The sequence below is a fragment of the Mauremys mutica genome, chromosome 24, assembly GCF_020497125.1.
Source record: "Mauremys mutica isolate MM-2020 ecotype Southern chromosome 24, ASM2049712v1, whole genome shotgun sequence".
In the NCBI taxonomy this organism is placed as follows: Eukaryota; Metazoa; Chordata; order Testudines; family Geoemydidae; genus Mauremys; species Mauremys mutica.
In genome coordinates, this window is record NC_059095.1 from 8,409,232 (window position 1) to 8,433,815 (window position 24,584).

General features: G+C 58.3%; 1 protein-coding gene across 1 annotated transcript; it reads right to left on the bottom strand.

Moving 5' to 3' along the window:
• Positions 1-551: 551 nt before the first annotated feature.
• Positions 552-18,149, bottom strand: SHD (Src homology 2 domain containing transforming protein D). The gene is made up of 7 exons (XM_044998898.1): positions 18,125-18,149; positions 17,463-18,039; positions 11,073-11,199; positions 10,192-10,413; positions 8,792-8,945; positions 7,415-7,534; positions 552-1,486 (listed from the first exon to the last, which is right to left on the bottom strand). The coding sequence occupies exons 2-7, from the start codon at positions 17,793-17,795 to the stop codon at positions 1,300-1,302; spliced, it is 1,143 nt and encodes a 380-aa protein (XP_044854833.1). The 5' UTR covers positions 17,796-18,039; positions 18,125-18,149; the 3' UTR covers positions 552-1,299.
• Between the last annotated feature and the right edge of the window lie 6,435 nt (positions 18,150-24,584).

Sequence of the window (24,584 nt, forward strand, 5' to 3'; positions counted from 1 at the left end):
GGTGGGGATGGCCATGTCCCAAGAGGTGGCCTTGCGGCTGCAGGTGCTAATTTACCTCGCTCAAGGCCAGGTAACTCTCCCAGTTACTGGACCCGGACCGGAGGGAGGAGACGCAGCAGCCCAGCCGGAGAGCCACCTTTGGGGAAAATGAGGCTGGGAGGCCCCCTCGGGCTGACCCCCTGCTCCCTAGGAAGAGTCGTGTCCACTGGATCGAGGGGGCGGGGTGACCCAACAATGGGGTCTGGGGAGGGGAGACTCCCCCCCTCCCAACTAAGCCCAGCTCCCCAGGGCACCGAAGGGAGTTAGGTGCAAATGGGACTTTCGCTCCTGAATCATGAGGTGCTTTGGCAAATGTCACCTGCCCTCTGGGCTCGGATCTCGGAGGCAGCCCCTCGTCTACAGGTGGACAGGAGACCCTCTAGCCCTGGGACCAGATCTGCTCTCGCCCATCGTCCCCTGGTGAGTAACGCAGAGCCCGGGGCCCCAGGGGGACCCCCGCCCCCGGGCAGAGACAGACGGACGGGCGAGGGCCGAGTCTGGACTACGGCGTTTAATGGAAACCTATTTGCCAAGGCAGCATGAGCACACACGGCGGGACGGCCCCGCACACACACGCCAGGGGGAAGGGGGCCCACTTGGCTCAGGGGGCCAGGGAGGTTGTGGGGGCGGGAGCTGGCTCAGGCGAGATGACACCGGGGGTAGGACACCGGAGGGCAGTTACATGACCCTACCACCTCTACATGTTATTGTGCTCAGAGCGTGTCCCTCCCAGGGCAGGATGGTGGGGACCATCCAGGACGGGACACGCTAGAAACCTCCCTCCCACAGTGGCAGCTCCCAGGGCTGCACAAAGGAAGGGGGAACCCTGGGATCAAACCTGCCTGGAGGTGGCGGGGAGGGGGGAGTAACCTGGGAGTGTCTCTCAGAGCCCCCCAGAGCAGGGCAGAGGAGATTTTATGGGGCAGGGCACAGCAGCATCCTGGAGTAGGAGAGACCAAGGTGGAGTGGAGGGGAAAGAGAATCTCCCGGACAAACAGCCCCGAAGCAGGAGCTCCCAAATCTTGCTAGAAGGGATGACCCCAGGCTAACCCCTTCCCTGTGTGGGACCCTCCAGGACAAAGGCCACCCCCCCAGAGCAGGACGCAGGGGTTGGAGGGCGTTGGACGCAGGAGTGCAGCCATTGCTGCTTCGGAGCAGGAGTCCCCTGTGCTGAAACGGCCGGGCCTTCGCCCCTGGGGTCTGGGCTGGGGCCGGCCCAGCCCTTCCTCGTGCTCAGCACGCACCCAGCGCCCCCCTGCGTCAGAGGGTCTGCACGGCGACGGGGTACAGCAGCGAGAGCTGCTCGGCGCCTTTGACGGGCAGCTCCCGAGCTGTGTAGTGGTGGATGACCTCGGGGATGCTCTCGAAGGGGGCGCTGTTCTGGCCCAGCACATACTTGCTCTCCCTGGTCCTGGTGAACTTCATGTGCATGAAGCCCTGGCTGCTCCTGGGGATGGAAGCAAAGGGGAAAGCGCGTTAGCAGCCGGCATCCTCTTGCGTAGGAGCAACCCCATTGGCCCTGAGCGCTTGTCTTTGCTGCGGCCAGCCACTAGAGGGAGATAGGGTCATGCTAAGCAGAGCTGCTCGGCTGTGTGTCATAGGGCCTATACTGCTAGCTGCTGCTGGGGATTCTCCCTTATCTGAAGCAGCAACAGCTGGTGGTTTTTGGAGCAGGCGGCTCTGGGTTCTAGTAGCCATGGTACTCAGCACGGCGACAGCCGTGCAGTCACTGGTGGCCATGTGATCTGCCACACTAGCCTCCTCCTCATTGCTCAGTGGTGGAATCTGAGGCCCCAGAGAAGGGGGAGCCACGTGATCACCGTCCCAGCAAACCAGCCCCAGCACTGGACCCCGGGAATGAAGCCTGGCCACTCTGTCTGGGCATCGGAGCAGGGCCGGCGGATCCCAGCGCAGGAATGTTGCTGGCTGTGGAATCCCTGAGCACCCTGGCGGGTGGCGTGATCCAAGCCAGCCAGGAGAGCGGCTGCTCTGCTATCTGGAGCCAGGCTGGGGGCAGAGACAGAGCCCATCCCTGTGCAGGGATAAATATTTCAAAGCGCGCGGCGGGGGGAGCGGGGCCCTGGGCTCCTGCCGGGGATCAGAACATGCTGCTGCGATTAACCTGATGAAATATTCATGCCGGCCGCTCCCCAGGCCGCGCGGCTCACTCTGTGCACAGACAGCCGACAAAGCGCCTGCCGGCCTGGCCCTTTGATGTGCCTGCCGGCCGCTAATAAGAAGCAGATGTTCCGGGCAGAGAGTTCACGGGGAGCTACTTGTCGGGGGGATTGCGCCCGTGTGCCGGGGAAGGGCCTGGGGAGAGGAGACTGGGCCTCTTGCCCCTCCCCCATCCAAGGCTCTCCAAGCCCTTTAGCGGCAGGAGTGACTTACAAACTTACCCGCCCCAGGAGGGAAGCTTGAGGGCCTACGCTTACAAGATGCTGATCCCCAGTCCCTTGCTCTGACCACTGGGCCCCGCTGCCCTCCTGGAGCTGGGAACAGGAGCCTTTTCCCAGGACAAGTGGAGACTCTGGAGTCCAGCCCTCCCCTGTGCTAACCCAGCAGACCACCCAGGAGCTGGGAACAAGCGTCTGGACTCTGGTGCTCCTGCACAAACCCACTCGCCCATCCTTAAGCAGTGCTGGGGTAAGAGGGAAGCTCCTCTCCTGGATCAGTAACTGGTTTAAAGGCAGGAAACAAAGGGTCCGTTTTCAGAATGGAAAGCGATAAATTGTGCCCCCCAGGGGTGTGTACTGGGCCCAGCGCTGTTCAACGTATCCATCACTGATCTGGAAAAAGGGGTGAACAGCGAGGTGGCAAAATTTGCAGATGATACAAAATTACTCAAGGTAGTTAAGGCCCAAGCAGACTGCGAAGAGCTACAAAGGGATCTCACAAAACTGGGTGACTGGGCAACAAAATGGCAGATGAAATTCAACGGTGATAAATGCAAAGTGATGCACATTGGCAAACGTAATCCCAACTATTCACACAAAACGACAGGGTCTAAATTAGCCGTTGCCCATCAAGAACGCGATCTTGGAGTCACCGTGGACAGTTCTCTGAAACCATCTGCTCAACGTGCAGGTGCAGCCAAAAAAGCAAACAGAATATTTGGAGCATTAGGAAAGGGAGAGATAATAAGACAGAACAGATCATAATCCTGCTGAATAAATTCATGGCACAGCCCCTCCTTGAATAGTGTATGCAGACGTGGTCGCCCCATCTCAAAAAGGCGATTTTGGAAGTGGAAAAGGTACAGAGATGGGCGACAGGAACGACGAGGGGGATGGAACGGCTCCTGCAGGAGGAGCGATGAAGGAGACTGGCGGTGTTCAGAGACGCCGAAGGGGGGATATGATAGAGCAGCAGTTCTCAACTGGGGGTCCGCGAGCCCTTTCCGCGGCTGAAACCTGGTGCCCCAAGCGCCAGCACCGAAGCCAGGAGCAGCGTGGGGCTGAAGGCAGCAGCCCGCCCCCCGCCCCAAAGCTGGGATCGGCATGGGGCTGAGGCCAGCAACTCCCCCCTGCAAGCCAGGAGCAGCGCGGGGCTGAAGCTGGGAGCCCCAGCGCCCCCCTGCTGAAGTTGGAAGCTGCACTGGGAGCCCCCCCTCCCGTACTCAGCCCCAGCTACCCCCTGCCTGCACCCTGAGCTCCCCCCCTACCTGCACACAGCCCCTAGCTCCCCCCTGCCTGCCCCCTGAGCTCCCCCCTGCCTGCACACAGCCCCTAGCTCCCCCCTGCCTGCACCCTGAGCTCCCCCCCACCTGCACACAGCCCCTAGCTCCCCCTGCCTGCACCCTGAGCTCCCCCCCTACCTGCACACAGCCCCTAGCTCCCCCCTGCCTGCACCCTGAGCTCCCCCCCTACCTGCACACAGCCCCTAGCTCCCCCCTGCCTGCACCCTGAGCTCCCCCCGACCCGCACACAGCCCCTCGCTACCCCGGGCCTGCCCCCTGAGCTCCCCCCTACCTGCACACAGCCCCTAGCTCCCCCCTGCCTGCACCCTGAGCTCCCCCCCTGCCTGCACACAGCCCCTAGCTCCCCCCTGCCTGCACCCTGAGCTCCCCCCTACCTGCACACAGCCCCTAGCTCCCCCTGCCTGCACCCTGAGCTACCCCCCTGCCTGCACACAGCCCCTAGCTCCCCCCTGCCTGCACCCTGAGCTCCCCCCTACCTGCACACAGCCCCAGCTACCCCCTGCCTGCACCCTGAGCTACCCCCTGCCTGCACACAGCCCCTAGATACCCCCTGCCTGCACCCTGAGCTCCCCCCTGCCTGCACACAGCCCCTAGCTCCCCCCTGCCTGCACCCTGAGCTACCCACCTACCTGCACACAGCCCCTAGCGCCCCCCGGCCTGCACCCTGAGCTGCCCCCTGCCTGCACACAGCCCCTAGCTCCCCCTGCCTGCACCCTGAGCTCCCCCCTGCCTGCACACAGCCCCTAGCTCCCCCCTGCCTGCACCCTGAGCTCCCCCCTGCCTGCACACAGCCCCTAGCTCCCCCCTGCCTGCACCCTGAGCTCCCCCCTACCTGCACACAGCCCCTAGCTCCCCCTGCCTGCACCCTGAGCTCCCCCCTGCCTGCACACAGCCCCTAGCTCCCCCTGCCTGCACCCTGAGCTACCCACCTCCCTGCACACAGCCCCTAGCTCCCCCTGCCTGCACCCTGAGCTACCCACCTACCTGCACACAGCCCCTAGCTCCCCCCTGCCTGCACCCTGAGCTCCCCCCCTACCTGCACACAGCCCCTCGCTCCCCCTGCCTGCACCCTGAGCTACCCACCTACCTGCACACAGCCCCTAGCTCCCCCCTGCCTGCACCCTGAGCTCCCCACCTACCTGCACACAGCCCCTAGCTCCCCCCTGCCTGCACCCTGAGCTACCCACCTGCCTGCACACACCCCGCTCGCGCCCCCTGCCTGCACCCGCTGCTCCCCCCCTGCCTGCACACAGCCCCTAGCTCCCCCCTGCCTGCACCCTGAGCTCCCCCCCTACCTGCACACAGCCCCTAGCTCCCCCCTGCCTGCACCCTGAGCTCCCCCCCTACCTGCACACAGCCCCTAGCTCCCCCCTGCCTGCACCCTGAGCTACCCCCCTTCCTGCACACAGCCCCTAGCTACCCCCTGCCTGCACCCTGAGCTCCCCCCCTACCTGCACACAGCCCCTAGCTCCCCCCTGCCTGCACCCTGAGCTCCCCCCCTACCTGCACACAGCCCCTAGCTCCCCCCTGCCTGCACCCTGAGCTACCCCCCTACCTGCACACAGCCCCTAGCTCCCCCCTGCCTGCACCCTGAGCTACCCCCCTACCTGCACACAGCCCCTAGCTCCCCCCTGCCTGCACCCTGAGCTACCCACCTACCTGCACACAGCCCCTAGCTCCCCCTGCCTGCACCCTGCGCTCCCCCCCTCCCTGCTCACTGCCCCTAGATCCCCCTGCCTGCACCCTGAGCTACCCACCTACCTGCACACAGCCCCTAGCTCCCCCCTGCCTGCACCCTGAGCTCCCCCCCTACCTGCACACAGCCCCTAGCTCCCCCCTGCCTGCACCCTGAGCTCCCCACCTACCTGCACACAGGACCTAGCTCCCCCCTGCCTGCACCCTGAGCTCCCCACCTACCTGCACACAGCCCCTAGCTCCCCCCTGCCTGCACCCTGAGCTACCCCCCTACCTGCACACAGCCCCTAGCTCCCCCCTGCCTGCACCTTGAGCTCCCCCTACCTGCACACAGCCCCAGCTACCCCCTGCCTGCACCCTGAGATCCCCCCCTACCTGCACACAGCCCCTAGCTCCCCCTGCCTGCACCCTGAGCTCCCCCCTGCCTGCACACAGCCCCTAGCTCCCCCCTGCCTGCACCCTGAGCTTCCCCCCTACCTGCACACAGCCCCTAGCTCCCCCCTGCCTGCACCCTGAGCTACCCACCTACCTGCACACAGCCCCTAGCTCCCCCCTGCCTGCACCCTGAGCTCCCCCCTGCCTGCACACAGCCCCTAGCTCCCCCTGCCTGCACCCTGAGCTGCCCCCTGTGCACACGCAGCCCCTAGCTACTCTCTGTCCAGTCAGGGGGTGGAGGTGACGCTCCCTCCCTGGACCCCGCTGTGCGGAGCTGGCTCGAGCCCCCCAGCCATTGCCCCCCCAGATAGAAGTAAAACTCTGCCCCTGCCCAAGGGTCCCCCCGGCCCAGAGCCCCGAGTTTGCCCCTCTGCCCGCTGGGCCCTGGCGTTTTTGCAGCATGCTGAGGGGAGCTGCAGCGAGGGAAAGGTCGAGACCCCCAGTGCCAGAGGTCTGTAAGATCAGGAATGGGGGTGTGGAGAAAATGACGAATAGGTGTGAATATTTGCTGCTTCATATAACACAGGAACCCGGGGTCACCCAACGAAATCAAGAGGCAGCAGGTTTAGAACAAACAGAAGCCTCCAGGAGACGGTAGCGTCCCTAGGGCACCACTAGGGCCAGAGAGCAGAAATGCGCCACTCCTAGGTGGGCTCTGGCCCTCTGGGCAGTGACCGACGACACCATGTTTTCACCCCTCAATGCCCCCGTCCTTCACCCACATCAGCCCCTTGGCTCCAGGAGTCGAGACGCCCCATGTGTCCCAGGAGCCCTGGCTCCCCAGTGCCAGGGAGTGGGGCAGGAATGTAGCAATCGCAGCGCCCGCCCACCCACCCCCACCAGCCCCCCGCGGCCTGCGATGCATCCAGCGCCTGGAGGAAGTGAAGTGCTCTCCTCTGAGGTCAGTTTCTGCAGCCCCCACCTCCATCTCCTCCCAGGCCTGCAGGGCGAGAGGCAACCAGCTTCTCCCCTCCCCAGCCTCCACGCTCCCCTCCCCACCGCAACCCCAACAGGTCGCCGGCCATGGCGCACCCGCTCCCTGCACTACACAGGGGTTCGGTGAGATGCTTTCTCTCCCACGCACGTACCGTGGGCACGAGCTCTCGCTCCGACCTCCAGAGAGAGGTGCCATGGGAGCCCTGGGAAATAAGAGGGAGAGAAAGGGGGAGCAGGGGAGCGGGAATCAGGACTCCTAGGTTCTACGCTTGGACCTTGTAGTGGGGTCTAGTTTATGGGAGTTAGCTACCGACTTGCACCTAACCCTCCTGGGAGTCAGACCTCCTGGGTTTTCTACCCAACTCTGCCAATATCTCCCCACTGGGGACCAGACCTTCCCCGCTCTGTGCCTCAGTTTCCCTATCTGTGCAACAGGGCGAACAGCTCCCCCTGGTGGAGGTGCCCGTTTAATTCATGACCGCCCACCTGGGAAGCTCCAGGTGGCTGGGTCATAGAGCTGCCGTGCGTCAGTACCCCTGCTGCAGACAGTCCCCCGGCACAGCAGCTCTCCGCAGAGGCTGGGGGGTAGAGAGAGAGCGGGCGTCTCACCTGAGCGACAGGGAGTAGTCATGGTGGCTGGTTTCGCTGTTCCGCACCAGGTAGCTGCCTTCTTTGCACAGAGTCAGCAGGGTCTCGGCGTCCGCTCTGCTGATGGAGCCGTGGTACCACCTGGGGTGGGGGAAAGGGAGAGGGTCACACAGCGACAGACACAGAGCTGCCAATGCTCACGATTTCACCATCAGCCTCGCGATGTCTGCTGCTTTTAGGAACGTAGACCACGGGGCTAGACGGGAGCTCCTGGGTCTTTGGGCCAGTCCCCTGCTATCCCAGGCAACCCCATTGTATCATCCCGGCCATAAACCTAGCAAGCTCCATCTTCAAACTAGCTAGGTTGGCTTCCCCTACTCCTCCTATTGGGAGGCTGCTCCAGAACCTCCCTCCTCACAAACCTTGTTTTAATTGCCTGCCTTTTCTCAAATCCCCAGCTACTGGAGTCATGTGAATACAGGAGAATCTCAGCTTTCCTTTAAAAGATTAAGTGGGCTTCTAGCTCTCCTAGTTGCAGAGAAAAGCCTGAAAACGCAACCCAGGAGCCCCCTGAAGGCTCAGAACCAAGAAGGTAAATTGAAAGAACCTCCTGTCCGCAATGTTTTTAATCCCAGGATTGTTCAAGGCCATCTCATGGTTTTTGGGGGCCTGACCCAGGAACTTTGAATGCTGGGGGTTTGCCGCGCTGCAGGCAAGGTCCATGTTATCATGGCAAGCGCACAACCCCCTGTCCCCGTCCCACCCATAAAGCTTCTTCTCCATCCCCCTGGAGACCAGTGGAGAGTGGGAGCAACACGCTACCACAACCTTTGCCCTGGTGTGACTGACCACCCAAGACATAGGGGGACTGACAGTGGAGCCTGCTGCTGCAATCAGCTGGGCTGCAGGACACGCAAGCCAGGCCTGTCCGCAGGGGGCACTCTGGAATGACTTAAATACCTGCCCCCTGTGGGCCCTGATCCTACGTTCAGGTATGGTGGCAGCAGTGCTTTCTGGGCACGTATCCCAGAATGCCCAGCGGTGCTCCGATCTGTGGTGCATTGTGGGGCGATTGCAAAACGTCCCCGGGGAGGAGAGAGGTCAAACTCCCAGAATTCCTTCCTCCTGTGACCGTTTCCGTGGCACGTGACGGTGCCAGCGCTGTGTTCTGACTAATGACCCGTACACACACCTCGCCCCAGTGCACCTTGGGAGGAATGCATCAGGGGCTCAGTTGGCCACAGTTGCACCCAGTGTGGCTGGCTTGGGGGGGTGGCACACCCTCAGCTCCCGCCCTGTGGGGCCTGCCATCAGGGCTCCGGAGCAGGCAGGGAACTGTGGATCTACAGGTCGCTGGTGCCCATCCCGCTGCCCGGCTTGCCCGCCCCTGGGACTTACACCTGCTTCTCCAGTGGCAGCGAGGGGTCCACGCGCTCGGCCACGGGGGGGCTGCACTCTGGGCTCTGCGATCGGCCGTGCTTGGGGCCTGCCGTCAGGTGCTTCGGCGGCCGACGGGAGGAGGGGCGCTCCCAGTCGGGGTTCTCGAACTGCACTGCTTGGGTGGGGGGGAAAAATGCGTTACATGGGGGGGGGGAGAGGTGGCAGGCTGCTCCTGGTCGGGCCGCGGTCTCCTGCCCAAGCTCAGCTGAGCTCCGAGTCCCCCTTGCTGGCTCCACCCCCCGCTCCCAGGGAGCCCAAGTCTCTTGGGCCCCACTGACGTCAGTAGCTGGGCCCCACACCTGGGTACCTGGAGGACACGGCTCCCGTCTCCAGCCAGTATCATTGGTCCAGGTGAACTCCTGCCCCACAAATGCCACCCCGGCCCCGTACCCAGCCTGGTGGGCAGAGCCTCAGTCAGGCCCAACCCTTCCTCAGTCCGATTCCTCTGAGCTTCAGCCTGCGTCCCCCGGTGCCCGCCTGCCCACGCGCCCATCGAGCTGGGGGAGGCTGAGCGCCCGGAACCCTGCGCATTCAGAACCCAAGCAAACGACGTCAGACGCCGGCGCTCGGGGTCCAAACTCTGCCCTCAGCCCCACTCTCTGTGCCTGCTCCCAGCACCCCTCGGCCTCGGGGGAACCCTGCACCCCATCGCCCCGTTACATTGCTCTGCTCCTTCGGCTCACTGGGCCGGACTCAGGGGCCACTGAAGCCAATGGGAAGACGGCAGAGGCCGCAGACTCAGGCCTGTGGCTTCTTTGCAGCCGGGGTCTGTAACCCCGTGGAGCCTGTCTGGGACTGGAATGGAGCCCCTGGCCTGACGGGCCCTTAAGGTGCCATTAGTAATGCCACATCCTTTCCCTCTGACGCCATCTCCTGCTGCTGCACCGGGCAGGAGGCCGAGGTGCCAGGCCGGGGTCAGGGCGTTGTGGAGAGTCCCCTTGGCATTCCCTCCCTTTCCTGGCACCATCATGCCTGGCCCTTGTTAAAAATGACATCCCGATGGCCTCTTTCACCCTAAGGATCCCAAAGCACCATGGGCCTGCAACCCCAGTGACACGCAGCCCACCCAGGGCATCAGCTGGACACACAGGCTGCCCCCTGGGGGTCATGGGGAGCGTAGCCCTGACCCGACTGGAAAGGCAGAGCAGGGGGGATTTCAGGGCTCGGGGTCTTCCCGGAAGGGCCTGGGCAGAATGAGCTTCCTGGGAATTTCACAGCTGAGGCTTAGCCCCAGAGCCACCCCCCTCCCCGGGCTCCAGCAGAGCCCCGTGTTTCTGGCACTGCCCCTGCACCCCTCCCCACAGAGACTGGCCCGTCCCTGGGGCGTTGCCTGCTCAGCCGAGCGGGGCAGGACCCACCTGCAAAGGCCCGGGAGATGTGGTCTTTCTTCCACTCCCAGGGCTGATCGTACTCGTCCGCCGGCCGCTCGTCATCTTGGGGCAGGCGGCTCTCGCGGGCCGGGCTGGCCGGGCCACCCTCGGGGTCTCGCTCCTGCTCCTCATAGGGGGTGTCGTAAAGCTGCAGCCCCTGCTGGCACTTCTGCCCCCACCGGCCCTCCCAGTCGCCTTTGCCCTGGAGATCTGGGAGTCCAGCAGAAGGGGATTAGTTGGGCAGGGCCAAGGAGCCCGTGTATAGACGTGTGCCAGGGCAAGGAGGGCAGACAGCAGGAGGCCACCTGCAGACGAGGGGGTGGGGAGGGGGGCAGTAGATGCTCATATACATGGTGGGATTGGGTGCCAGGCAGCAGGTGCACAGATGCATGGCGGGGGGGGGTACACTGGGTACCAGGTGCCCATGGACATGAGGGGAGATTGGGTGCCAGGGGCCCATGTGCCTGGGGGGAGATTGGGTGTCAGGTGCCCACGTGCCTGGGGGGAGATTGGGTGTCAGGTGCCCATGTGGATGGGGGGAGATTGGGCACCAGGTGCCCACATGCATGGGAATACATTGGGTGCCAGGTGCCCACGCCCATGTGGGGAGATTGGGTACCTGATGCCCATGTGCCTGGGGGGTATACTGGGTGCCCCCCACTCACCCGAGGGGCTAGCTAGCCAGGCAGGGGAGTTGATAACAGCCTTGTCCTGCCCCTTGGGCACAGGTCCCTCAGTGAGAGCAAGAGGCAGCATCACCGGGCCCTGCCCCAGCCTCCGGGTGCAGTCGCAGCTGGGAGCCACTCCATGCCCAGCACCATGCAGCACAGAGTCTCCCCGGAGACTGCTCCTGCCCTGGTGTCTCTCACCTGCCACCACCCGCCGGGCGTCGTAGGGCTCCATGTAGCCGTTGTTCTCCAGCACCAGCTCCTCGGCGTCCCCTGGCTGCTCCCGGCGGGCGTCGAAGGGGTCGGAGTACTCGCTGTCGCCATCGCCCTGCGGGCAGGAGGGCTACAGTCAGCGCAGAAAGGGCAGGGCCGGGCTCAGCGGCACCCAAACGCCCCAGCTGCAGGAGCGGCCCGGGGAACCAGCCCGGGGCACTGACCAGCACGAGTCCCTCTCCCCCAGCACACGGATCAGAGACAAAGGGACTTCACTGCGTCCACACGGATGAGGAAAGGTTAAAACTGAGCAAAGACGCCTGAAGGGGGATCTGAGATCAGTCTTCAACTTGAAGTATGTGAAGGGTTGTTATAAAGACTATGGTGACCAGCTGTTCTCCATGTCCACTGAAGGCAGGACAAGAAGCAATGGGCTTAATCTGCAGCCAGGGAGAGTTAGGGTGGATATCAGAGAAAACTTTCTAACTCTCAGAGGCGGGAAGCTCTGGATCAGGCTGCCAAGGGAGGTTGTGGAATCCCCGTCATTTGGGGTTTTAAAGAACAGGGTTATTTGGTCCTGCCTCAGTGCAGGGTGCTGGACTCGGTGATTTCTCTATGGACATGGGAGTTAAACTAGGAATCCAGTCAGAGCCAGGTAGCAGCCCGAACCCGAGGCCACCAGCAAGCTCATCTCATCAGAGGCCAGGTGAAAAGTGCAGAGAGAAGGAGAGGAGCTGTGAGCCTGGAACGCTCTGAGTCCGACTTCCTGCTTTGACACCAAGTCTCTGCATGATCTCGGGCAAGCCCCTGCCTCAGTTTCCCCATCGGTGACCAGGGGCTAGTGACACCTGCCTGCCTTTCACCTGCTTCCCGTGGGTTTGTTGGGGGATCTTTGCAGAGTGTGATGGAGAAGGAAGGCACTAAGACCCAGGGCCGCCCACTGGGAGTTAGGCTCCTAAATCCCACTGAGGATCTGGCCTAAGCTTTGTCGCAGCCGATCCCACGTCTCCGAAGGGCTCGAGTGTGAGAGGGGAAGGGCTATGCCCTGGGTGGAGAGGCGATGGAAAGCAAAGAAATCAGCGGGACTGCGTGGCTGTGCGGCTTTGGAGCCTTTCACCTCTGGGGTTCTGCTCTGAATCCAGGCTGGGGCAGGGATGCTGGGAGAAGCTGGTGGCTGCTCAGTGCAGGGGGTTATTTGGGCTCAGGGCAATCTCAGAGCTGGCAGAATTTAGCGCTGCCGTCGCTGCCAGCCTCAGCAGGAGGGAGCCCGCTGTCCCCGCTCCGCCAGGTCAGGGGGTATAGGCAGGTAGGCTGGACAGAGAGAGAGAGAGAGAGAGAGTGTGTGTGTGAGAGAGTGTGTGTGTGTGGTTGTGCATCTGTGGGTGAGTGAGAGAGTGTGCATGGGTGAGTGTGTGCAGTGTGAGTGTGTATGTGTGTGATAGTCTGTGTGTGTATGTGTATGCATGTGTGTGAGTGTGTGTGTGCATGTGAGTGTGTATGTGTGGGTGAGTGTGGTGTGTGTGTGTGAGTCTGTGTGTGTGTATGTGTGTGTGCGTGTGTATGTGTGTGGGGGGTGTGTGTGAATGAGAGCGTGTGTGTGTGTGTGAATGTGTGTGTGTGTGTTTGTGTGTGAATGTGTGAGTCTGTGTGTGGTGTGTGTTTGTGTGTGAGTGTGTGTCTGTGTGTGTGTGTGGTGTGTGTGTGGGGTGTGTGTGTGTGTATGTGTACCAGTGCGTGTCTTGTGCCGTGCCAGCCCAGAACGCACCCGTTCTGTGGATAAAGAAAACATCGGCCCGCAGCGCTGTCAATCCCCCTCCTTCCCCAGCGCTCAATTCACAGACACAAAAGGGGAGAAATAGGGTAATTGCTTCGAGAGGCAATTTCCACGCGCCTGTCTCATTTGCCTGCAGCTCTCAAAACATTTCCTCCGCGGGCTGTTTGAGCGTGTCTAAGGCGCTGTCGGGGGCAGCGAGCCGGGGGACACGGCCTGGCAGCCGGGGATCAGAGATGGGGGAGCCGCCCGATTGGCACGGGGACACCTGCCCCTTCGCAGAGTGCAGGCGGAAGCTGATACCGCTGCTCATCAGGGAGGACAGAGTAAATGGCAGCTGGGCTGGGAATTTCGGATGCAGGAGAACTGGCACCTGCAGCTACTGTGAGGAAAGCCCAAAGGATCACCGCACCTCCTGCTGATCTCCTCACACCAGCAGCATGAGGCCTGGCAGGGATCTGGGTGGGAAAACAGGCAGGGGTACTAGGAGAGGTGCGTGCACTTCCTACTGAGTCAGCACTGAGTCCATGGGGCTCTGAGGAACTGTGTTTCAGATGAGTTATCAAACCCAGTGTGTGAGGACCTGCGCTCATTACAAACCCAGGGGCAAGGCATTAGCCCCTGTGTCCTGGTCAAATTCCAGATGGGGAAATGACTGGTTGGTTTCTTTTTCACCTCCTGTCCTGAACTATTGCGCAGTGTTGCTGTGTGCTCTTAAAGCTGCCATGTTCCAGCCCAGAGGTGGCTGCATTTCAGTGCTGGATGAGTGAGCCCTATGCAGAGGCACTGTTAAACACCTGTTGCCGTTCACCCGAGAGGTGGCTGCATTTCAGCCGTGAATGAGTGGTCCCTGTGCAGTGTTGCTGTGCGCTGCTAAAACAGCTGCCGCGTTCCACCCCAGAGGTGGCTGCATTTCAGTGCTGGGTGAGCGTTCCCTGGATCTGTAACGGGCTTTGGGATGAAAGGCGCTGCCTGACTGTCAGGTGTGTGTATGCAACCACATCACTGATAGAGTTAAAGAAAAACAACTCCCCCGGTGAGAAGTATGGCCCCCAAAGGCCAGCATCCAGCAGGGACCGTCTCTGAACTCAGGGTGATCGGTAGCGTAAATCAGCAGTAATCAGAGTCACTCCTGGTGTAAAGGAGAGGAGGACATGGTCTAGTGATCAAAGCACAGGGAGTTAGGACTCCTGGCTCCTCTTCCTAGCTCTGTTTGTAGGTCCACACTACAAGCGGGGAGTGTGATCACAGCAGGCCTAGCTTGGCTCTAGCTAGGTCAGACACCAACAGCAAAGGAACCGTGGCAGCGCGAGCTTCAGTGGGGGCTGTACGTACCCCCCAGCCAGGACCTGGGTACGCACCGGGGGGATGAGCCTGTGCTGAAGTCCAGGCTGACGCAGCTTCACCGCTATTAGTACCTGAGCTAGCTAGCTCAAAGCTAGCTCGGGTGTGTCCACACACGGTGCAATCACACCTCCCCAGCTGCAGCACAGGCAGCGTCAGCGTCTCCATCAGCACAGTGGGGGGGCCACTACGTACCCGCTTTAGGGGGTGTCCGGCTTACCGAGGCACTATCGTGTAAACATCCTATTATTCCAGTAGTGCCCAGCGATCCCAGCCGAGATCAGGGCCCCCTTGCCCTGGGCACTGCATGGTCATAAAGTGAGAGACACCCCCTGCCCAGAAAAGCTTATGATCTAAAGAGACAGGCTGGACGGGGCACCAGAGGGGAAGGGATTTGCCTGAGGTCACGTAACAGGGCAGTGGCAGAAGCAGGAATAGCCCCCCCCACAGATGCCCCAGCTCACTGCTCTCACCACTAGACCATGCTGCTGCTGAGCTTGGCGGTGCTAGTCTTACCTCTCTAAAACAAACGGGGGCGTTCTTCCTCCGTGTAACCCACTGAAGGAACAGTCCTAAGCCCCCCTCCCCCGCCAGCCTTTGCCTGCTTGTTGCCAGGATGGTTAGAAGCTCATGCAGTCAAGGTCAGATCTAGGTTATTTCTGCCTGTAGAGTCGCTCACCTTCCTAACAGCTTGTGCCATAACCTGCAGCTGCCCTCAAGCCCACGCCCTCCTGCAGAATAGCCACATTACAGGGTCACAGGGACGATTCGGGTGTGGGTGTGAATCCATAAGCTGGGTACAGGGTCCTCCCAGCTCCCCCCTCCACCTGATCTCGCTCAGAAATCCTCTGGCATGGGGTGGCTGGAGTTTGGCACCCAAAGCACAGTCGCTCCTGGTATTAAATGTCGTCCACTTATCGTGTCCAGTGAATTAACCATCAAAGGCAGAGGCTGAAGACGGGAATTTATGGATGATGCTTTAGTTATGGGGAGTGGGCAGAGCGGAGGAGTGGGGAGACGGGTTCTAATCCCAGCTCTGCCGCTGTCACGTCCCCTCTCCATGGGCCTCACTTCCCCCTGGGGAGAGCAGCACTGACCTCTCCCGCAGCGGGTTGCATTAGCCATCGCTGGGCATGCTGGGATGGGGCTACCCTAAGGCGCTGCCACCGCCAAACACAGGAAGTGCGAATGCAGAGGGTGCAGGCGGAGAGAGGTGTGAAAAATCCCTCTGAGCCAGCCGCACCTCTGCCTGCCTCGCATCGCTGCTAACAAGGCTGAGAGCAGGGGTGCTAAGGAGGGCGGGATCCTGCGAATCCAGCAGCAGTCGCATGGAGCTGAGCCTGCCAACAGCCTCGCACTTTGGGCTGGATTTCACACGCTCCTCCATGAGCTCACTGATGTGCTGACGATCCCCTAGCCTGCTGCACCGGCCCTGTGTTACAGCCAGCTGGCCGAGGGCGCTGCAGACCCATCCCCGCCATCTGTGACCCGGACAGAGGGGTCAGCGCTGATCTCTCCTTTGGCAGCACTCCCAGCCTGTTGAGAACCTAGGACTCCTGCCTCCCCACTCCCCTGTGCCACCCACTGGACTCCCCCCTCTGTACCGTATGTCTACCCAGCAATCATGAGACATATGCAAGCTGGTTTTGTCCACACTCGCTCGCTGAATATAGAATCCTGGGCAGAAGCTCACCCAGATCCTTAGGAATCTGCTCAACCAGCTAACCTGGGCCTCTGCCCGTGCTGCCGTGGCTTCGCTGCTCTGATCACTGGGGTACACTACACGTCCTGCCGTCGCACCTCCTGACTGTAGGGTAGACGTACCCACAGCATCCCCCATCTCCTCCATGGAACATTAGAGCCCATGGTTCAACGGCTCATGGAAAGGATGCGTCCAGAGTCTAGTGGATGGGGCAGAGGTGTCCCCGCATCAGTGCCCATGGGCACGACCTGCATGGGCAGGCACTGGCACAGCTACCCCTGCGCAGCGGCAGAATAATACGTCCATGGATCCACTGCTCCAAAGAGGACCACTGAGTGCAGCAGGTGGCGACCCTGTTGATCCAGGCCCGATACAGGCTTAGCCCATCGCTGTTCCTGCCCCACTGACATGCCCAGAATGGGCCACAGATGAGTGATTGCTGGACAACCCCAGGCATACCCTGAGCAACGCTCCAAAGGTTCCCCCCTCTCCCCCAGGGCAGCTCAGCATGCTCTCTGCATGGGCAGCTCCGGCGGGCGAGCAGGGATAGAGCTGGGCTGGAGAGGTGAGGAACAAGACAGAAAATGCCACTGGGAAAGCGTTACGCAGCATTAATAACGACCGGTATTCCAGGAGGACCGAGACGCCCCAGATACGACCAGGCCTCAGGGCACTAGGCATGGTACCGACACGCAGCGAGCCCTGAAAAGCTTACAGTCTAACCAGATGAGACAGACCCAGGGTGCGGCAAAGGAAGCCGCATGTTACAGATGGAAAAGCGTGACCCGAAAGCGGGGAAGGGACTTGCACAAGGTCCCACTGGGCGTTGGTGGCAGAGCTCCAGGTCTCCTGGGCACCAGTCCAGGTCCCAGTCCTCCTCTCCGGAGCTATGAAACCAGCGAGTCGGCTCTTTCCCTGATGCTGTCAGGAAGGATCATTTATTGCACGTTTCTTGCCAGAAGGCGAAACAAACCGAAAAGCGTGGCCGCCGCTTGAAATCTTTCACTGCCCATGGAGCCCCATGATAGACACTCCCCTCCCTCCTTCCTTTCTCCAATTCATGGGTATATCCCACAATGCTCAGCAAACTCTCCCCTTGGGAGTAATTTCACACACTGCCAAAATGCAGCCACCTCTGGGGCACAACCAGCAGCTGTTTCGTCATAATAGCTCCCCGCAAAGAGCTGTAGGACAGGAAGTGGACAATGCTGAATCTAACTGCAACATCAGGGTGAATTCAGGGAAGCCCAGGGTCCTCACCAGAGTGGGCCTCTGGCCAGGCTGCTGGGCCCAACATGCCAGCCCTTCCAGAAAGCGTTCACCATCCGCTGCACAGTGCGCCCGACCGTGGCCAGAACAGCACTGACTCAGAGCAAAGAGCACCAGGGATTGAATCCCCCATCCCACTGCAGGCAGCACCTCGGAAATGCCCATCCAAGCAGCAACCTGACCCATCCCTGCTTAGCGCCAGAGATCTGATGTGACCCCAGGCCGAGAGGGCCAGGCCTGAGTGTGATCAGACCCCTGGAGGGCACCTGCTCAGTAAATCCCCAGCACCTACCTGCCGTTGCCTGCCTTTGAGTTCCTCAGCAGCCGTCGCCAACAGAGCTTTGCTCCTGTTCAGGTCGGTGGACTCCACTTTGATAAGCCTGTGTTTTGGGGAGGCGTATTTCCCTTCCGCACAGCCACCGGCAGCTGCCGTATTGGGGGAGCCTGGCCCCCCAGGATCCGGCTCCAGTTTATTGTCGCTGTCTTCATAGGGATCCTCAAAATCCAGGCTCTTCTGCGCTCTGTAAGCCTTTAAAATCTCACTCTCCGTGTAGTCGGGCTTGGGGGGCTGCGGAGGAGACCTCCTGCTCCCAAAACTCAAGTAATCTTTCAGCCACTTGGCCATTTGTTCCAGCCTGACAACAAAACCCCGAGCTCTCTGGGCAGAACAAGTGGGTCGGGAAGAATTCTCAAGCTGCCATCAGATAAGCCTTAGTGGGTCCCCATGATTTATAATCCAAATTAGGCGTCGTTCATCTGCCTTTCAGGAGACCCTGAGCATCCAGAGGTCTCCAATGTTTATGTCTCAGACCGATGGCTTATCGCACAGCGAGCTTCTCCAGGAGTTGGAAATGAAATGTCCTCTCTCCCTTTAAAAGAAGAGGGTTTCAAAGGTGTTTAACCAACACACTCCTGTCTGGAGACCCTATAGACGCTATGAAATAAAATACTTACATCAAACCAGATCTCTGCGTGGGGGTTGGCTCACGGAAGGTTTCCACAATCTATTACCAGTTCAAATGCAATGGAAAATTGAGGGGAGAAAAAGTCTTTTTAAAAAAAAATGTCATCTACCCTGCACTAAGCTTCAAAAACTAGACACCCGCAGCCAAAAACCTGTCTCGAATGAAAGCTCCAGAGTGTCTTTCTAAGAGATCGGTTTTAATCCCTAAAACGGATTTGCGATTCCGAGCATTTACAAAGCATTAGCGCTTTTAAAGAGGAAAGAAAGAGAGAGAAAAGAAATTTACCAGTTCATTATGGAACGATCAGATCTAAGCAACAATAGAGCATCCCGCAAAGACAATTTCCTATGGTCTGGAAAGAAACATTAAAAAAAAAACAACAACCCCGAAACAACCCTAGACAATGCACATCTCACCCGTTCAAACACCAGCCAGGCGCATTAATGTCCATTTAAAAACTGCCTTTACAAAGTTCCTCTTAAATACATAAATATAGAACCAGTGGTTCTTTTAAGTCTTTGTTAGACTCCTTTAAGAGATCCAGGGAACGGAATCGCATCCCGGCTACATTGGCTTGTCAGATTCGTAGCTGTGTATATATTTATTTCCCATCACCACCAGAAACTTCCTTGGTTTACAGTTAAGGTTGCTGAAGTGTCAACCCCTCATACACGCAATTCCTGGAAAAACAAGACCATCTCCAGTACACACTGGCACACATCCATCATTCGGGTTTTATTTCTGGCGCGGGGGGGGGGGGGGGGGGAGACAGTGATTTATTCCAAAGCCCAAACAGGGATCTTACAAAACAAAAATAATCATCAAACCTCCTCCCTCTTAAGAGACATTCACAAAAGCAGGACTGGCAAACTTTAGCAAAAGTCTAGCTTGGAAGAGTCCAGTTACAGCTGCCTTCTCCTTGGTTAGATTCGGAGAGGGTGGTTCTGATGCTTTCCTCGAGAGCTCCTCTCCTTTCCAGGATCCAGGAAAGCAGCTGCCAACACAACACCGCCCAAACAGCCGCACCAGCGATCTCCAACCGCCACCAGTCGCTTTGTGCCAGGCAACTGCACAAAGAAAAGGAGGCGGGAGTGGGAAGAGACTTTTCAGCCTTTTGCACCCATCAGTTCTTTCCTGTTTTCGGGGACCCGCGGGCTACTTTGGGGAGGAAGGAGGGAAGGAGCCGCAGCTTCAGGAAGCCGGTCATGGCTCTGATGCGGTTGTTGGGGATGATTTGGGGAAAGGCGGGAGATAAAAAATAAATAAAAAAATCGGTGGCTGGAAGGTCTGGAAGCCTCTTTGCAATCGTTGCTCCTGATACGTCAAAGGGTTTTTCGCCTCCTCCTCCTGGCCCTAAGGGTTTCGCATGCACAGCTCCCTCTAGTTTGCAAAGGTTACGGAGACCTTCAGAGAGAAGCGAGGCAGCAGCCGGAGGGGCAGATACCTAGCACCCCCCAGGCCCGGCTCCCGGAGAAGTGTCATCCCCTGCAACAGGGAAAGGGAGGCAGGAGGGAAAATGCCCCTTCTCCAGATCCCTGATGCCGATGGAGCATCGCCTAGGGAAGCATCAATAGAGTCAGTTCCCCGCAGAGGCCAGAGCCTGGTGAAACTGACCAGGGAAAAGGGAGGGAGAAGCTGAAATTGAGCAGGCAAAAGAAAGTTGCGGGGATGCAGAGAGGGGAGGTTTAAATCGCTTCCTTTTTCAGCCTTCTCCATCCCATCTCCCCTGGCTGGCCCCGGCTAGACACGCCGGCTGCTCCGTGGCGCCCAGCCCAACCTGAGGTGTGAAATTGCAAACGGGCTCTGCTCGCTAGAGAGAAGGTGGCCGTAAATAAAGGAGAGGGAGATCGGGGAGAGAGGGAAAGTGGAGGGAGGGGGGAATTAAAGGCGAGGGCAGCTGGAGAGAGAGAGAGAGAGAAATTGAGCCGATAGGAATTAAGGAAAAACAAACACAACAGCGAGGCTGGCTGGACGGATGGGAACGAGATGCCATCGAGTCTGTTAAAGCGGCAGCTGGTTGCTCCCTGGTGGGTGGGGAGGGGCCGAGCATCTGCCGCTCGGACTGGCCAGGGCTATTTTGGGTGGGCAGATGAAATACTGTGCAAGCCAAATTTCACCTGGGGGGGGGGCACCTGAAATTTTCTTACTGGATGAGTATCAGCCCTAGTCACAGCAGCAGGGGGAAATCGAGGCAGGATGGCTGGAGCGCTGGCCGAGCTGGGCATGCTGGGTTCTAATCCTGCCACTGACCTACTGTGTGCTCGTGGGCAAGTCATTTCCCCTTCTGCTATTTAGACTGTGAGGTCTCTTGGGCAGGGACTGTCTCTCACGACGTCTCTGTACAACTCCAAGCACAGTGAGGCCATGATCTCAGAGCAGGCTTACGCTGCAATGGAAGGTGTGCCACACAGGCATACCCAAATTAGCTTTAATTTGGCTACGAATAGCAGTGAAGATGCGGTAGGCCGGGCTATTTTCTGCCACGCCAGCTAGACGAAAGCTAATGCGGGTTCGCCTACCCAAACTCAATCCCGTCCCCCAGTTGCAGTGTAGAGATACCCTCAGCTGGGACTTCTAGGTGCTACTGTAATAAAAATACATTCATAAGAACTTATATAGCTTTAAAAATATCCTTGGGGCTACGTGGATGTGTGTGTGTCTGTATGTTGCAAGCCCTGGAAAACTGGGCTCACAGGTGTGGTGTGTGGAAAACTATTAACATGGGAGAGCTATCAATTTAAATGCTCAGGGGTTTCCTGGTCCTGCAGGCAGGAGCCTCTGTAGGGAAGCATGAACACAGCAGTCAGTTTGCAGCCAGGAAGCCTAGAGTAACAAGGTGGGGTGAGTTGTACCTCTAGGAGCAGCCTGCTTTGTCTCTCTCTGCTTTTATCATCCTGAAGTCTACAAAACAAAGCAGTGCTACGTTGCAACCTTCCAGCGAGACTATTTTATGTTTTCATCTCACTTCTCTATTTGTATGTTATGAAACATAACAACAGGCTCTTACTTCGAGCTGATTGGAAAACGTTGAAGAAAGCTGGACAAGTGGACATTTGAAACACCATCTCATTTCTCAATTAGCTCTGCTCCTAATTAAGGCTCAGGCCTGCCAGTTCTTCCATGCCAGACTGATACCAGTGGGTTTCGACGGACATAGATCCTGGTGTCCTTTGAGGTTGAGAGGGCAAGTGCACAAGCGCTCTCAAGAGTTACTAGCATTCAACGTACTGCGTGTCGGGTAGGCACGGTTCCTGCAAGGTGGCTCTGTATGGAAACAAGGGTCCATCTACCCAGAGCAGGAGCAGGGCCCTACTGCTAGGTCCTCAAAGTTATTTAGGTGCCTCTCAGTCATCATCAGTGCTCTGTGGTCGCTTTGTTTCTTTATGATGTATAAAGACCTAACACCTATACATTCAAATCTTGTCTACTGTTCTTCCCGGAGGACAACTGGAAAACTAGGAGGATTACACCACCACATAGCAACCAAGGAAGTGAAACTTGAGCCATTGAGGGTTTTTTTCTGTCAGACTGTTCAAAGATCTGGGTTCATTTGTTTTTGTTCACATTGATTTAACTCAAAGGTCTGACAAACACTCAGGAGAAAAGCTGTCTTTAAAGATTCCCCCCCACTTCAGTTCTCCTGTCTTTCAAGGAGACATCCAGCAAAAAAACAGTGAAGACCAGATTTAATCTTTCTGCTTTTTCTAAGGTTAAAACCCTCCTATTTTTTTCTGGTTTTGGAGAAAGAAATGAAATCTTTCAAGTCTTCTTCATTCATCGTCAAGCGGCCCAAAGGGCCACAGTCTCATTGTTTTTCCTTTAAAGCAGAGACGACGTCCTTTCAACCTGAGCCCTGAACTCTGCCGCCGCTTCCCTTTGAATGTTCTGCCTTTGGTACATTGTAGTCCTGACCTCAATGTAGCTTTTTGTACTTAGTATTCATAAAAACGGTAGCGTTCTTTGCCACCTCCTGGGACACTAATCTATTCCTCTGTTTCAGAACAAAGAATCCTCTCTCCCCCTTCCCCCCCGCCACTGCTCCCCAATCAGCAATTGAGAAGTAGCCTAAATGTGTTTCTAGGGGGAATATGCATAAGAGCCAGCTAATTGTCCTGTTTAATGTGCTCGGCTGGAAAATATTCTGTCTAGCAGAACAGTTGTTGACAGATCTCATCAAATATAAATACCAGAGCCCTATATAAATATCCAGCATCTGAAGTATTAATGTTTGAAGAGGCTGCTAATTATAATTCATGTGCCAGGAATGTTAATTGTTCTAGTGACAGAAGAATCAAGAGGAAAATCTGATTTAGCCTTTTGTCTCCTTTAAATGCAGGGGGGGGGGGTTTAACGTTTCTTCCGTCTCATTCCCCCAAGCGAGCGCACGCGCCCAAAATAATCTGGGGGTGTTAAATCCATGCTGAAATAGGTCCCTGCTTGCTGTTTTTAAACGAGGGTTAATTAGTGAAATCCTGCTCATTAATTAGGGCTGGGAATACAGGGCCTGATCCCACCTCTGGGCAAGTCAGTAGACAGACAGACATTGAGTTCAGGGAGCTTCGGATCAGGCCCATAGCCCAGCCAACCACTGCAAAACCCCCTACAGTGCAGGCAGGCACTGCTGCTATTGGCAGAGCCGGGGCTCACCCCTGCTTGGCACCAGGCTAGGGCAGAAGCTTCAGCACAGGCAAGCCCTGTAATGACCCAGGGTTCCAGGGGGGCTGAAGGGCGTGCTGTCACGGCTCCAGTACGTGAGCTAGCTTGGTATGTCTACACAAGCGGCAAACACACCCCATGACTGCAGTGCAGACGTCCCCGAAAGCAGCTGGGCTTTGAAACTTGGAATCTGGCAAGAATAGGCTGAAAATCCAGGACCAGCGCCTGGAAATCCAGCTAGACACACCACCTACGCTGGACCTTTTAAGCAGGGCCCAAGTGGTGAAAAATCAACTGGTGTTTCACCCCACCTCTGCCTTGGTCTCCTTCGCGAAGAAAGCAAAGTGAACTCCCTGAGGGATGAACTGATTGAGTCTGGCACATGCTGCCCCTTGGCTGGGGTACTGGGCAGGATCTGGAAAGAGGCTGGCCTGGAACTGACCTCGCCACAATGGTGAATTCTCCCCCAGCCCTTATTACGTGAAACACCTCAAGAGAACCCCATCACCGCCGTGGGGGTGGGGAGGAAAATGGAGATGGCGGAATGGTCTCTTCAAGGATACAGTGGATGTCGCATTCTAAACTGGAAAAAGTTCTGGAGATCGCACTCAAGTGGCCTGCTAAACCCAGGGTTGGGAGTTCAATCCTTGAGGGATCCATTTAGGGAACTGGGGTAAAAATCTGTCTGGGGATTGGTCCTGCTTTGAGCAGGGGGTTGGACTAGATACCTCCTGAGGTCCCTTGCAACCCTGAGATTCTATGATTCTAACCCAGCTGCAGCGAGGGCTGGATCAGACACAGCCCAACAGGGATCTTTCATCTCTCTCTGATGGCTAGAATGCTGTGAAAATGCTCCCCCAAAGGGGAAGAATGGGACAGTTCCCCGGTCCGCCCCCCAAACAGACCCAACTGTCCCCCCGCAAACTGCCCCCTGCCCCCCAAAGCATCAGCGGTACTCGCAATTCCCATTTTCTTCCCCCAGTGCCGCTGGAGGACAGCAGCAGCGGAGATCAATCGCTGCTCTGGGTAATGAGAGGAGATGAAGAAGCAAACAGCTCTGACACCTCCAATTTATTACCCCAGGCCAAGCCATTTTTAACAGGGAGTAATGCGATTGTGCTGGCAAAATCAAAAGCCTCCATATGGGTTTATTACACGGCGTGCGAAGCCAGCGGGAGCTGCTAACCTGGAGGCTGAGCGGGGCTGGGAAGGTAATAGGATGGAGCAAGGTTCCCCCAGGCACAGCAGTAATGAAGAGTGCCTCGGGGTGGGGGTGGGGGGTAGAGAGGGATGCCACCACCACGTACACAGGATCCGCTCAGCCAGAGACTCTTCATGAGCGGTGGGAACGCTGGTCCTGCTGCACGCCCGCCTCCCATGGCAATGACTGGCAGCTCTGCAGGCGGAGAAGCAGGAGGGGGAGTTGTGACCCTGCTTTGCAGATCCTGGCAGCGATAACACTCCGCGCTGCTCGCTTGCACGTCGTGCGTGTGGCCAGTAACCACTGGGGCCTGGTTTGTATCTCTATAAAGCCATCCCCAGGCTGGGCAAACGCCACATTTCACTGCATAGATTTGAAGGCCAGAAGAGACCATCATGGGCATGTAGGGTGAGTCCCTGCCTACCATGCAGGCCCCAAGAGCCGTGGGCCAGTGACCTTCAGGAACCCAGTTAAAGGGCCATCCTCCACATTACCAGCCAGAACCCTGCGACTATAGGAGCTGCACCGGCCCTGCACTGGCCAAGGGCTGAACGAAATCCTTTAACCGCTCCTTGCCCTGCCGCTGTGTAAA

What these genes read in the sequence shown, in the direction of transcription:
- SHD (XM_044998898.1), bottom strand. Translation starts at nt 17,795, where the DNA reads ATGGCCAAGTGGCTGAAAGATTACTTGAGTTTTGGGAGCAGGAGGTCT. An exon ending in TCAAAGGCAGGCAACGGCAG is followed by an intron (nt 11,200 to 17,462) that starts GTAGGTGCTGGG and finishes TCCTGCCCGCAG; the next exon opens with GGCGATGGCGACAGCGAGTA. An exon ending in CATCTCCCGGGCCTTTGCAG is followed by an intron (nt 8,946 to 10,191) that starts GTGGGTCCTGCC and finishes CCACCCAAGCAG; the next exon opens with TGCAGTTCGAGAACCCCGAC.